Source organism: Pinus tabuliformis, chromosome 3_1 (assembly GCF_031772625.1).
Source record: "Pinus tabuliformis cultivar Carrire ecotype Pingquan chromosome 3_1, CPIR1, whole genome shotgun sequence".
Classification (NCBI taxonomy): Eukaryota; Viridiplantae; Streptophyta; class Pinopsida; order Pinales; family Pinaceae; genus Pinus; species Pinus tabuliformis.
Window position 1 is genome coordinate 438,876,388 of NC_142301.1, and position 14,766 is coordinate 438,891,153.

General features: G+C 38.3%; 1 protein-coding gene across 2 annotated transcripts in view; it reads right to left on the minus strand.

The window, feature by feature from the left end:
* The window catches only part of LOC149187643 (putative CoA ligase CCL12), a 278,936-nt gene that overhangs the window by 41,003 nt on the left and 223,167 nt on the right, over window positions 1-14,766 (minus strand). For both annotated transcript variants that reach the window (XM_089411419.1, XM_089411418.1), the window contains 6 exons: window positions 12,486-12,614; window positions 12,130-12,203; window positions 11,774-11,994; window positions 11,521-11,615; window positions 11,189-11,405; window positions 10,939-11,064 (listed from right to left, as the gene is read on the minus strand). In XM_089411419.1, the coding sequence (XP_089267545.1) occupies window positions 10,939-11,064; window positions 11,189-11,405; window positions 11,521-11,615; window positions 11,774-11,994; window positions 12,130-12,203; window positions 12,486-12,614 (862 nt within the window). The remainder of the gene's footprint in view (window positions 1-10,938; window positions 11,065-11,188; window positions 11,406-11,520; window positions 11,616-11,773; window positions 11,995-12,129; window positions 12,204-12,485; window positions 12,615-14,766) is intronic.

Consider the following 14,766-nt stretch of genomic DNA (forward strand, 5'->3'; position numbering starts at 1 on the left):
GCTCAGAAACGTGCCCATTCCATCACGCCAATCATCCGGGATTCTGCAATCGTTAAATGGTCAGGTCATGCTCCAATCCTCGCCGGCAGCAGGGGATACGATTCAGCCTTTCTGGTTGCCGCAGGTATCATTGCATTCAACGGGCCAGGTAAATGAGATTTCAAGGTATATCGATTTCATTCATTTTGTATGCGTTGGTGTTTTGATTTCGTTAGACGGCTTGGGCATAATCCGTAGTCCTGTGTTTTTACATAGGTTAATCGCAGGGTTTATCAGATCATAGGTTAGCGTTTTGATTCCGTAGCGGAGACGTAGTTTAGTTTTTCATATTATTTCATTGATTTTGTAGATTTAAATTTTTAAAAATAAATCGTTTTGTTTTTTTTTTTTGAATATATGTGAAAAATGAAAATAAATTTTATTAGTTTTATTTTTAGTTAGATTTTATTTTTGATATCTAGAGTTTTAGGTTATCTTTTAGTTTTAGATTTTAATATTTAGTTTTTTTTTAGATTTTAATTATTTTAGATTTTAGTATTAGATTTTAATATTTAGTTTTTAGATTTTAATTAGATTTCATTATTTTTATTTTTTTTAACTTTTGAAAAATAAAAATAAAAAAATTTAGGCTAGTTTTAAACTTTTATTTTAGATTAATTTTAGTTTAAATTTCTTTAAGTTTGTTTTTTATTTAGATTTTAAAATAGTTTTAATTTTTGTTATCAAAAATCAAAAAAATGTTTTTGTTAGATTTTTTAATTTTAATTTAATTTTTAGTTTAGTTTAGTTTTAAAAAAAATTCATAAACAAAAAAAAAAAAAAAAAAATTAAAAAAAATTAAAAAATTCGAAAAAAATATAAAAATATTGCGGAATTTTTATTTTGCCAGTTTCAGTTGCTTTCACGTTATATCTTTTATGCTGAAATCTAAAATTTTCAAGGCGAGATGCGAAATTGATATCTGGTTAATGGTTTATAATTCGAGGTGGTTTAAAGCATTCATTTTTTGAAATTTCTCAATTGCTGGATATCGTTTTGGTCATTTTAAGAGCATTGTGATTTAGCTGATGATAGATGATTGCTGTTCGTGGTCCATATTTTTATATCATTTAACAAGTAATCGTTTTAACCACAATCTCCTAAGGCACTGGTCTGCTAAATTAATCAAATCCATCGAGTGCTTTTTACATCGTATCTCGTGTCTCCCAGCAAACTGGTCGACAGTTGGTCTCATCATCTCACAGGGACTACCCCCCTTAGCCGCGGGAGACAGGCTTAAACGGAGGGATCGGGGATCAGAGTGACAGCCCCCGGTCTGAGCGTTGTTGTGTCAATCTGCGCGACAACAAGAGGATCGATTGCTATCTGATGAAGCTGGGATTCACTAGAAGTGAAGTTGATTTGAACCTTTACTTTAAGCTTTAAGGTTGAAAATGATAAACCTCCCATTCTGGTACTTCATGTGGACAACCTCTTTCTGATAGGTGCAAACCCTCTCATTCACAAATGTAAGAGGGAGTTGGCTTCTGAATTTGAGATGAAGGACCTAGGACCGATGCACTATTCCCTAGGGTTCGAGGTCTGTCAAAAGCCAGGTGAAATTTTCCTCTCTCAAGGAAAATATGTTGTGAAGATATTGGAAAGATTTGGGATGGTGGACTGCAAGATTGTGACTACTTCGATGGAACCTAACTTTAAGAAGTTATGTGGTAGTGCTGCTGGACTTGAATCGGGAAATGCTTCTAAGTATCGTCAACTCATAGGAGCACTAATGTTCTTGGTGAACTCCTGTCCGGACATATGTTTTCCAGTTAACACATTGAGCCAATATATGGTTGAGCCTCATCATATACGTTGGATTGGTGCCAAGAATCTTCTGAGATATCTTCGGGGCACAATTAATCATGGACTGAGATACACTGCCGGAGATGTCAGGCTGCATGGTTATTTTGATGCTGATTGGACTGGTAGTGTGGTGGATTGCAAGAGCACTTCTGGACGTTTTCCTTTGGGTTCTGCTTCGATATCTTGGATGAGCAGGAAGCAAAAATTGGTTTCCTTGAGCACCGCCGAGGCTGAATACATAATTGCTAGTATGGCCTGCTATGGAGCTGTCTGGTTGAGGAAGCTCTTCAGTGAGCTGTTTGGACATGTGCTCGATACCACTGTGATCCTCTGCGACAACCAGAGTGGGATCTGATTATCAGAGAATCCCATGTTTCATGATCGTTCCAAGCATATATATATCAGGTACCACTTTATCTGGGATATGGTACAATGAGGAGCAATAAGGCTCCATCACATTGGGACTGATGAGAAGGTCACCGATATTGTGACAATGCCCCTGGGGAAGGTCAACTTCTTGGCCTTCCGAGAACGACTTAGAGTCGTGGAGATAACCTCTTATGAGGGTCTTGTATGAGATGGACATTGAGCTCTGGGAGCTCCGGGGGGCTTGGGGTACTTCTTAAAGCGATGAGCAACCATAGGGTGAGTGGTTCAAACTTCCCCTAGTGATTTGTTGTGTACAGGGTGAGTGGTTTAGCCTTCCCCTGCGATACCCATTAGCGACATGTAGGCAGGATGAGTGGTTCATCCTTCTCCTGCTGACTCCTGAGACATCCTACCCATGCAATCTGGGACTCATGGGAAGTACCTCTCATCTGGCCAATGAGTAGGGAAATGAGGATAGGGACCATAGTACTATCGTACTCCTTATGCTAGGATGACCGATATTGATTTGGGATCAATTGGAACTGACTTCGGGTTAGTAAGAGTGGTATGAGACACTCTCTTTTGATTGGAACTGACTTCAGGTCAGTAAAAGCGGTATGACACACTCTCTTTTGATTGGAACTGAGTTCGGGTCAGTAAGAGTGGTATAACACACTTTCTTTTTATTGGAACTGACTTCAGGTCAGTAAGAGTGGTATGACACACTCTCCTTTGATTGGGACTGACTTCGGGTCAGTAGAGAATGGTATGATACATTCTCGATCACTTCTTCTTCTTCATAGTTCAGCAGGGCAGAGCAGTGCATTGATGGCAAAGATAGTACAGATTGGCAGATGGATTAGCATATGGAGTTCTCCCTAGTTGAGAGGGAGTGTTAAAATTGGCAACTAGGGCCAAACTCCACACCTGTCATCTTATTTATGACTGCTAATATTTTTCTTGGATTCCTCTCTCCAAGAGGAGTAGAATTGATCTAAAGATCATCTGATTCTGACATGTACAAATGAAGTTATGGATTTATTTTTATTATGGTCAAATTGTCAAGGTCGGCCAACAAACTTATGTAGGCTTAGAAGCCCAACAGTCACATCTATTCATCCTCAAAGTTGCATATAAATAGAAGTTGACTTAGCCTCATTTGGACACACTCATCTTCAAACTTCTCTCTCTCTCCTCATTGATTGGGTATGGATTTCTAGGCCTCTCTCTCTCCACACGTCCGAAATTTCAGGAGGCCGAAATTTCAGGAGACCGAATTTTTGGACAGTTTGACCAAGCGTGACCAGCATGCTTTGACCTCCTTTGACTACATTTTTCGGAGGGCTATCTCTGTTTGGGCAGGCCGCATTACTGGGCACAGAAATCGAGGCTAAATGTTGACTTTTGACCAACGTTGACTGCAGCTAGGGCTAACTGCAGCTGGGCTGTTTGACTAGACTTTGACTGGGTTGATTTGACTATTTTGAGGGCTGTTTTATCTTGCTGTTTGGAGGCCGAAGTTGATTGACTTACTGAGGCTCTTTTGCTGCTGTTATAAATTATCAGAGTTGTGAACTGTACTATCTCTCTCTACTAAACCAGAGTTGCGGGGAAGCGCTCTCCCCCCGCTCCCGCTCCCAATCCGTGCTTTGGGCGGGAGCGCGCTCCCGATAAAAAAGTTTGTGCTCCCTGCTAATTTTGGGAGCGACATCGGGAGTGTCGCTCCCGGAGCGAAAATTACAGCTCGGGAGCGATCGACTCCTGATCACTCCCGAGCATTAAATTTTCGCTCCGGGAGTGATTCGACTGATGTCGGGAGCGATCCGGGCGGAAAAAAAGCTGCGGACGCGAAAAAAAATCCAATTTAAAAAAAAAAATTATGTTTTAAAAACTCAATGGGGCAAACAAAAATTTCATTATCACTTGAATGAGAGCAAGAGCAAAGGAGAGCAAGAGAAAAGGAGTGAGGAGAAGCGAGGAGCAAGTGCCGAGGAGCGAGGAGCAAACCTGCAAAGAGGTAAGTAACTTAGTAATTTAGTTAGTTTAGTTATTTTTATTTAGTTTTTTAACTATATTTAGTAAAAAAATCATGAATCTAAATTAAATTAATAAATTAAAATGATTAAATTAATTAATCTAAATAAATTAAATTAGTTTGCAGATTCAAAAGCCTACAAATATCAAACATCATGGACCTAGCTATATTTCTTGGGATTTTCCTCTTCTTGGTCCCTTTTATGGTTATTATGGTGCTGGAGAGTAGGAAATGGAGGGGCCAAAATGAAGAGGGGGATGAAGAAGCTAGAGAAAATGGATTTGATGAAAACCCCGGTGAGGAGGAGCTGGAGGAGGGTGAACATGACTCTCAAAAAACTAAACAAGACCAAACCCCATTGTGGAAATATGTTAACAGGCCTGAAGCAGGGAGAGGGGGTGGAACCACTAAATTTCATTGCCCCCATTGCAACAATGATTACACAGGTTCATACACCCGTGCCAGAAAACACCTCTGCGGGAAAAGGCCATGGGATGGAGACAAACAAATAGGAATCAAAACTTGTCCAACGGTGTCAGCAGCAGATAGAGCCAAATACATAAGGGAAGAGGAGGAAGCCCAATACAAATAAAAAAAATCAAGGGGTTTCTTTGAACCAAGCTCACAATCACAAGCACAACGAACTCCTTTAGCATCCTCCCAAGGCAGTGGATATGGAGGCATAGGGTCATCAGGTTTAAGGCGTAGAACCATATCAGATTTCCTTGATGAGGGGTGTAGGAATGATGTGGATTCAAAGGTTTATAGGTTTCTCTATGCATGTGGGATACCATTCAATGTTCTTCGCTCACCTTATTGGCACGAAATGGTTTCTGCCATAAATGATGCCCCTAAAGGATACAAGAGCCCTGGGTGTGACAAGGCAAGAACCGTTGGACTTGATCATGAAAACGCAAATATATCACATTCTTTGAATAGAATGACAAGTTCTTGGACTGACCATGGGGTGTCCATCGTATCTGATAGATGGACAAATGTGAAAGGCAAGCCATTGATGAGTGTTATTGTTGTGTTTGTTAGTGGTGCCATCTTTCTAACTGCACATGGTTACTCAAACAAGTTCAGGACCACCATCAACATTGCAGAAGCATTACTTGAAACAATTGACCGTATTGGGCCATACAATGTCATCCAAGTCATCACTGATAATGCTCATAATTGTAAGGCAGCGGGAGCAATTATTGAGGATAAATACCCCAACATATTTTGGTCTGGATGTTTGGTTCACACATTGAACCTTCTGATGCATGATGTTGTCAAGAACAAAAATGCACAATACAAATGGATTGGTGATTTGTACAAGAAAGACAAACAAATGATAAAATTTATTACAAATCATAGCAATACCCATGGCCTTTTCCGCAGTCACTCGAGATTGGAGTTGTTGAAGATTGCGAAGACCAGATTTGGTAGCTATTACCTCACCTTCAGGCGCCTTTTGAAGGTAAGAGAGTCATTGGCTAGCATGGTATCAAGTCCACATTGGCAGGTATTAAAGGAAAGGGCTACAAATGCAGCTGACAGGCGAGGTTTTGAACTGGTGGAGGAGGCCGCTCTTGATGGTCAGTTTTGGACAAGTGTGAGGCAAGTATTGGATTTCACCAAGCCCATTTATCACATGATTCGGTTTGCAGATATAGACAAACCAGTGATTGGCAAGGTGTATGAGCAGATGGATACCATGTTGGGGAAAATAAAAGATATTGTTCATAACAGAGATCCCGACTTGTACAAACTGATTCATGATTGTGTGTGTGAACGGTGGAATAGACTTAATCTTCCACTACATTGCTTGGCGTATATCCTTACGCCAAAATACTACTCTACATCTTGGTTGGGCCAACCTGCACCAGGGGGTGGGATTAGGACCAAACCCCATTTAGATGCAAAGGTAACTAGTGGATATTTGCAAGCATTAGAAAAGTTGATACCTGACACGGAGGAATGTGCAGCCATGCGCCTTGAAATAGGCAAATACTTCAGTGGCACTGATTTGTTTGGTACCTTCCATGCAATGGAAGACAGAGACAGATTTGATTCTCTCACATGGTGGGAAACATATGGCGGCCATGGACTTTTGCAAAAATTGGCAAAAAAAGTTCTATCACAGGTTGTGAATACTTCTTCTGCAGAGAAGTGTTGGAGCACCTACAGCTTCATACACAATGTGAAAAGAAACAGACTCAATGAAAACTGAGCAGAAAGCTTGGTTTATGTGCACTACAACTTGAGGTTGTTAAGTCATTACTGTGATCGGGCTTATGAGGATCCCACATATAAAATTTGGGACAATCACACAGAGGATGACAATTTGGAGGATGGTATAGTGCATCTTGAAGAACTGGAAGAGGAACTTATAAGGGATGAAGATGAAGTAGCTGCCGATGCAGCAACCATGCCACCTCCACCTCCACCATCCAGTAGCAGTGCTCGAGGTCTGAGTCTTGTTCCTTTGCTATCGCCACCTCCATCTACACCCTCACGTTGAGGGCATGTGCCTTCTAGTTCTGGTCGTCGGTCTGTGCGGGAGACTCCTAGAAGACCACCACGACCTACTTAGACTCTCGTGGCAAGGGCCACATGTAGATTTACAGTTTACTTGTCTTTTCTAGTTTCTATTAGTTTTCATAATTGTTGAGTCTTGAGTCCTTGACTCTTGACTCTTGACTCTTTCATATCATAATGATATTTTTTGTAAACAATATATGACCGTGACAATGAAAATTTGAAGTTTGAAGTTGGCAATTATAACTCATTGGTAATGATTGTGAATTATGAATATGATGCTTCGTGAAAGACTAAAGTTGTTTCATTTCATTTCATTATTCATGTTTCATTTTATAACATTTCATTTCATGTTAAAAGTTAGAAGTTAGGACTTAGAAATATCTAAGATATTACTTCTTGTAATGGTTAAATTTAGCTTACTAGTACAACTTTGGCGATCAATGATGATAAATGTTATATATTGAATTTTCAATTTTGAAAGCTTGAAGTTGAAACTTGAAGATTGAATTTGATGAATCATGATTCACAAGACTCAATATGTTGCAGTTGTAATATGTATTTTACTAACTTGTGGACATGGTTGATGAAGATTATAATTTCTAGATGATTGATGTGATATGGTTCAATGATCACTCTATGTTTTCTTATGTTTTTTATATCTAATTCATCATTCTACATGTTTTTGTTGACATATATGTATCAAAAATTAAAATATATATATATATATATATATTTTTAAAAAATCGCTCATGGATTCGCTCCCAAACTGGGAGCTTCTGAAAATGGTCACTCCCGCTCCCGTTTTCGCTCCCGCTCCCAAGTAACATTGTGCTAAACTATTGAAGAATAAAAGAAGATTTTAACAAGGGTTTCCCCACATTGGGGTTTGTCCCTGGCTGGTGCCACATCTTGTGTCCTCTTGTCTTGGCTTGTCTTCTACTGTTTATGTTTATGTTCTATCTCCATTTTACTATCATGTTGATGTGGTTGCTAATCTGAATATTGATACTAGGCTGATAAAAAAATTGAAGTAAAATTTCTCTAAAGCATAGAACATACCATTGTTGCCTAAAATTAACATCTTGATCTTGTTATGAAAGCAGAATTGAAGAAATGATGTATTGTTGGTTGTTCATAAATTCATTCAATATGAAGTTTGTCCTACTTTTTCTACTTCATCTAGTTTTTCATGTTATGGTTATTCTTTCTTTGCTTAATGATTGCACATTATTGTTGGTTGTTATTTCTTGATTGTGATGGCACATATTGTATTAGGGCAGTCACTTAATCTTGCATTATCTGAAAATATGTTTGGACTTGTTACTTCCTAATATGCAAGCCCAATTTGCAATTTCAGTGGCATTCTTTTTAGCAGGCATTGCAGCAGCATATATATGAACTTTGGAGCATCGTATGAGTCATTTGAGAGGTGGTGATGAGACCCATGTGTTTTCATTTTGTCTCAAATGTTGAAGGATATTCATGTAATTTGAGGCATGTTTTGTTGTTAAATTCATATAATTGCAGGCAAGGTTGCACATGTAGCAGACATTCAGCTTTTGGCACACTTATCTACATATTTTCATGCATATTTATCCATTGGAATGTGCTTTTGGGGTGTCTCCACAGTTTTCAAGGCAAAAGTTTGAAATTTGAAGCCATTTCTCACCACTTTGGTTCATCACACATCACAAAAGGCATTTCTACATTTGTTGAGGCATAATTCATCATTCATGTCAGCTTTGGGCATCATCTACAAGCAACAAAGAGGTTTCTATAGAATGCCACTAAATGAAGTATGTGTCACCTAGAAACCCTCTCATAGTGGTAAAAGAATCTTCAAGGAAGGATTGCCCACATTTGAGGATTACTTTAGTGTCTGAATGGTCAAATTGCAATTGAAGAGGAGCAACTCCACCTTTTAATGGGGCATTTGAGGATGTTTGTTATACTTTATTGTTATTTATGAAGGTGTTCTAGATCAAGAGCCATTAAATGCATATTCTCCAAGAGCAGACCACCTGTACAGTGTAGAGGCACTTCATTAATGTTTGCTTGGTCGAAGCGTCAAGGACGGAGAGTGCCCCACATGTGGCATGCACGCATCATTTAAGGAGGGGTTAATGGATCCCTGGCTGCATTTTGCACATTTATCGAAGCACGCATCTCAAGAATAGAGAAGCACTCATATTTTCAAGGGATTTTTAATGTTTTATAGATGAAGATATGGTCGAAGTGGCCCCAAGACCTTCTTTACACCCTTTCCAAAGCACACATATCAAGAAGAAGACCATGTCACTTTCTAAGGAGATAGTTAAGAGTTCCATTGCATTTGATGCACAATCTTTGAAGAACACTTCACCTAGAACAGCTCATGCATCAAGAAAAACCTTTGTGTAATGAAGCACCCTTGCTACAAGGAGAGCATTTGGCATTTTTTTGACATGTGGCACATGGAGAAAGGTAGCGTTCCCTTGGAAGACTCTAGATAGAAGCACTCAGCCCAAGATGGTGACAAGTGGCATGTATATTCTTCTTCACATTTTTCAAATGGGGAGAAAACACTATTTTAGAGAGAACGCTCCTCCAATAAAGCTCTAGAACACCCCCCATAGCAAAAATAGATCATTAATGAAATGTTTACTTAGAGATTGGCACTTGGCACTTTTTAACAAGGTCGAAAGACTCACAAATGGAGCACATTCCTTCAAGGATACTTCCAGATATTCTTATGTGCACTTTATGAATGTTTCTCGGAGGAAGTGTGGATCTAGGGATCTCTAGAGCTTTCTCAATAATATACTGTTGTAAATTAGTTGGGAGAGAAAAGTTATAAAAGGAGAAGCATCCCTCATCTGCAAATCAAAAGCTCAAGTAGAGAAATTCCCCTTGGAAGTCCAAGGACATTATAAATTTCATGTTAAAGGGAGGAAAAGCTTTGGTGAAAGAAGGCATATTTTGCTGCAGTAGACGTCATATTAACGCTTGGGCCACCACATATCTCTATTTTCAGAGCTGTTCATACACATTTTAGTAGACTGTTTGGATGTTAGAGAAGGATGTATTGGAGAGGCATTCATGACCTTTATCCCTTGATGTAACCCAGATTGTTAATGAAGATTATGGCTGCTGATTATTCATATTTTGATGACTATTGCTGCTCTTTTTACTTTATTGGTTGCGTCATATGCTGGTTGGTTTTGAGCTGGTTATGAATTGGCATTTTAATGAGCTTATCATATACATCTGTATATCAATGTGGTTCATTTGATTAGTGATGTTCATATATCACGTAACTTGTTCAAGTTGACACTCAACTTGCTTGTCTTCTCATCCTTTAAAGAAATTCATTATACATACCAAATCACTAATATGATTTTCAGATCTGTGTTAATAGGGAAGATTAGTGATTTATTTTAGGAATTCTCCGTTGTCCCATAGGAGAGCCAACCTAAAGTGAAGGGAGGTTCTACTAATGTGACAGTGGGTAGAACTTCCAAGAGTTCTTCTAGGATTTGCACTTGGATGATTTGACTTATGTTTTGTGCAGATCTTGGAGGTAACAGGACTATTTATGGCACATCAATGAATGGATTAATTACATCTTCTCCATAATATTCAAACCCTCTTGTTCTTTGATCTTGACTCCGTTGTCCAATTGGATAGACAATGGTCTTGGGAGTCCACCATCCTTTTATTTGTATAGAATAGCATAACCATTTTTCCTAGGATTTCCCCTTGTGCCATATTAGAACAAACCTAAAGTGAGAGGAAGAGTTGTTGTGGTGACAGTAAGAAAGCTTCCTTAGTGTCTCTAGGTTTGCATTCTGTTTAGGGACTTGAACATCTTTGCGTGCAGGTTTGAGAGGTAACAGTACCAAAAATAAAGAAAATTAATTATTGAAAATAGAAAAGGTATCACTCTATGAGTCACGAGTCATGAGTATGATCTACACAAAGCAAGAACATAAGCCTGCAGCTAAGATGACAATAAGTTAAAATGAATAGGTCTGAACACGAAAGAGCAGCAAACTTTAGATCAAATTAATATTATGAAAAAAATAATGATTAAAAGGAAAAGAGGACATGGATTTGGAAAATAATTACAGCATCCAAAAGCATTCAGGAATATAGAAAAAGGGAGAGGAGTTGAGGCATACCATCCCTTTGTAAAATGGCATTCCTTTGAAATATACAGCATCATGATCTGCATTGAGCAATCTATCCGATGCCCCAAAATAGGTAGGGAACAGCCCTATTTCACCAATGCAAGGTTGATCATTTGGCTGAAAAGTTCAATAATAGCAATCGTTAGAACTTCCTTCAACTAACACACATTAACTTATAATTGGCTGTCAGTAAATTAAGGAACTTATAAGGACAGCACACCAAAGGAGTCAGTTGTCTCACAAGAGGGTTATGAGCATCATCAAGCAACACAAATCCTGTTGTCATTGACGGGGTGCTAAACATTCCAAATGCCTGTGGCTGCAGTAAGGAGCCATTAATGTAAGTAGCTGAAAGTTCTGTACCACCACAGCATTCTATTACTGGCTTATACCAAGCTTTGGAACTTAGCCACAAATCATCATCAATGCTGGAGGCCTCCCCTGTAGAGCCAAAATTCCTGTAGACAGAATGGAAGATGCTTGTCTTTATAATAAGTCTATCAGTGTAGTCATTGACTAACTTCAGGACTCCTACACAATGGACTAGATCAACGTTGACATGCTTGGAGTTACCTAATCTGAGACCAATCAAGCCCTTCCATGCATCCTGTACTCTTCCATGTTTTTACCATACTTGGCACAGTGCCAAGCACATTTACCCCTGCATCCTGCACATGTGTGTATGCATTTCTACATCTGAACTCGGATTATTCAATATTAAATGTACTATAAATTATGAAACAATAGATAGTAAATAGAGATATCAATCTGGCTTGGATAGAGTGCATCAATCAAAATTATAATTGTTAATGGCCATGAATTCTACCTGAACAAATTTTCCAAAACCACGATCAAGAGGAGAACCGTGATAAAGGGCTGCAGTGGCACCACTGAGAAAACATGAGTAAACTAAAACTGAACCCATTATCCAGCCAAAATTTGTCGGCCAGCAAAATACGTCTCCAGCTTTAACATCCAAGTGGGCCCATGACTCAGCTCCACTCCTAATTGATGCTACATGTGTCCATGGAATGGCCTTTGGTTCCCCTTACAAGCATAGAACAAAAAAAATCAGAAAGAACCTCTTAAAGAAGCGGATGCCCATACAAGAAGTGGATGTGATTAAGAAACCCTTGTCTAATCAACATAACCGTAAAATTGCAGAATAAAACCATGCTTTACCTGATGTGCCAGATGAAAACAGAATAACTGTCAATGCATCGACAGGTTGGCGGGCAGGAGAATAGTACTCAGGGCTGGTAGTGAATCATGAAGTGACAATGTTTATTAAATTTTAAACTGTCCATGTTCTTTAAAGTCACTGCTTTCTACCAATCAACTTTGTAACATTGATAAAGGATAAGAGAAGCTGCAACTGCATCATTATTGAGAACACTAAAGCAAATGCATAAAAGCTAAGAGACAATCTCATAAAGGGGCCACAATTTGATCCATTCAGTGATTCGCTATTTGTGATTGAACACATGATGTAAATATTGGCATCAATAAAACTTATTTAGGTCCAGCATGTAGAATACCTGTGAAGATGATCTGTAAATGAAAGGAACTTGCTCCAAGATATATCATTTTCCCTTAGTTGGGTTCCCACTTCCGTCCCCTCAGCAGGGATCACAATTGCCTTCGGAGCACCAGATTCCACAACTCGGCTATCATTAAAAATGCAGAAACATTATGAACATGAATTTTACAGGGCACTGTCAAATGTCACAGGCAGCAGGAAGCAGAAGTACTATGCCCAAGTAATTCATTTGCCCTCTTGAATAATACATCCATATGAAAAAACATGATTCAACACCATTCATGAGATGGAAAAGCGTCTGCCTGCTATGCTTTTGAAATTATAGTTAGAGTAGTCTTGACTCTTTTATTAATGGGAAATTTAAAAAGAATGTGAAGTTAGAAATGAGATTATTATAATTTCAGCATAATCTATTTCCTTTGAATTCATCTTAATCTTTCCAGACAATGGGTGCAATTCTACCTAGAATCAAACTGTTCTAATTATTTATTGTTGAGCGACATAAAAGATGCTTCACCTAAAGCACTACGTTTATTGAATATTATCAATTAAGATGGTTGCTGGAATTTGACGAGAACAAGAAAATATGTTTATAGAAGTAAAAAATTATGACATAAATAAAATCTTAATCTTTCCAGACAATGGGTGCAATTCTACCTAGAATCAAACTGTTCTAATTATTTATTGTTGAGTGACATAAAAAATGCTTGACCTAAAGCACTGATGTGTATTGAATATTCTCAATTAAGATGGTTGCTGGAGTTTGACGAGAACAAGAAAATATGTTTATGGAAGTAAAATATTATGACATAAATAAAATGAAGTTCAACCCTCCTTTTTAACCATCTTCTTGCAAAGTTTCTGAGAAGAATTCTCTCTTACAAACATCACTTGTGATGTTCTTGCAATAAACATTGTCTAACAGACGAGGAAAGTATGATAACAACAAAGAGAATTGAGAGAGCAACAATTGTAGGAACTATCAAATGGCAATAGTTTGAGCTTCTCCCAAGTCAAACAAAGTCATTTTCACTTTTACCGAGTAATCAGCTGGTCAATCCTGGAAAAAGATGTCACAAGAAGACAACTACTTGTTTGACATCTTAAAGTCCAACAAGCTGAAAATATTTCAAGATGGCCAATTGAGCATTATGAAGATGAAGTGTCACCAGTATAAAGAGGGCAGTTATACACCTAAAAGAAAGAGAAGCTCTTGGCAAAATTTTGTTGTTGGTTAACAAGTAGGAGAAGGCTAAAAATTCCTGCTAGAGTTTGTGTTAAACCTCGCGCAAAATCAAATTGAGGTGATTGAGGGAGCCAAAAGTGAGAACTTTGAGGTCCTTTCTCTAGAAATATAAAAATTGTAATATATATATATATATATATATATATATGAATTTAATTGTGGTTTTCTTGTTTTCTACAAAGCAATATGGGTGCAACTGCTTCTTGATCTCCATCGTGACCGAATGTATGATATTTCACAAGGTCAAGAATGGTCTCCGCATATTGAAGATGCTCATCCTGCAGTTTGCTAGATATGAGGGTTTTGCTGTATATGAGGCTATTGCCTAGGTAAGCAGCAACAAACTTGCAAAACTAAGGACGAAGTATGTTGCTGATAAGTTGCATGAATGTTGAAGAATTATTAGCCTAAAAGGCATGACAAGCCATTCAAAAGTCTATATCTGGTCTTGAAAATGGTCTTCTATGCATCCTATGGATGTATGTACATTGCAGACTTGATGATATCTTGAAGAAAAATCTAATGTGTTTATTGTTACCCACCACCAGTGGGTGACCCCATAGAACAAATTTTCTCCTAAATTTGTCTTCAGCCAACAACCAACAGCCACTAGTGTAGCCGATATTGTGCCAGATGTCTCTACTCCCTAAGCCAATCACATGTCCCCTGCCACATTTGTCGAGATCGTTTGTTTGAAGGTCGGCCATCCAATCGTAAAAGTATGGTTTTTCATTATGTGATTGGGTGCTTATGCGTGCTTTTCTTGGGCACACTTATGTATGGATTATTGGGTGTCTTGGAAGGAGGAAGGGTTTTCATTGATTTGAAATTGATAAAGGTATTACAGACTTATGTGTAGAGTTGTCTATATTACTTAGTGCAATGGATCGATAAGATTGCGAATAACACAGACACTTAAACAATTATAAAAACACAATCAGACACATCAACACAAGAAAAATTGATAAAGGAGTTCACCAGACTTCCTGGCTACGTCTCCTGGTCCTAGCTTCCAGTGCTGACCTCTTTATTA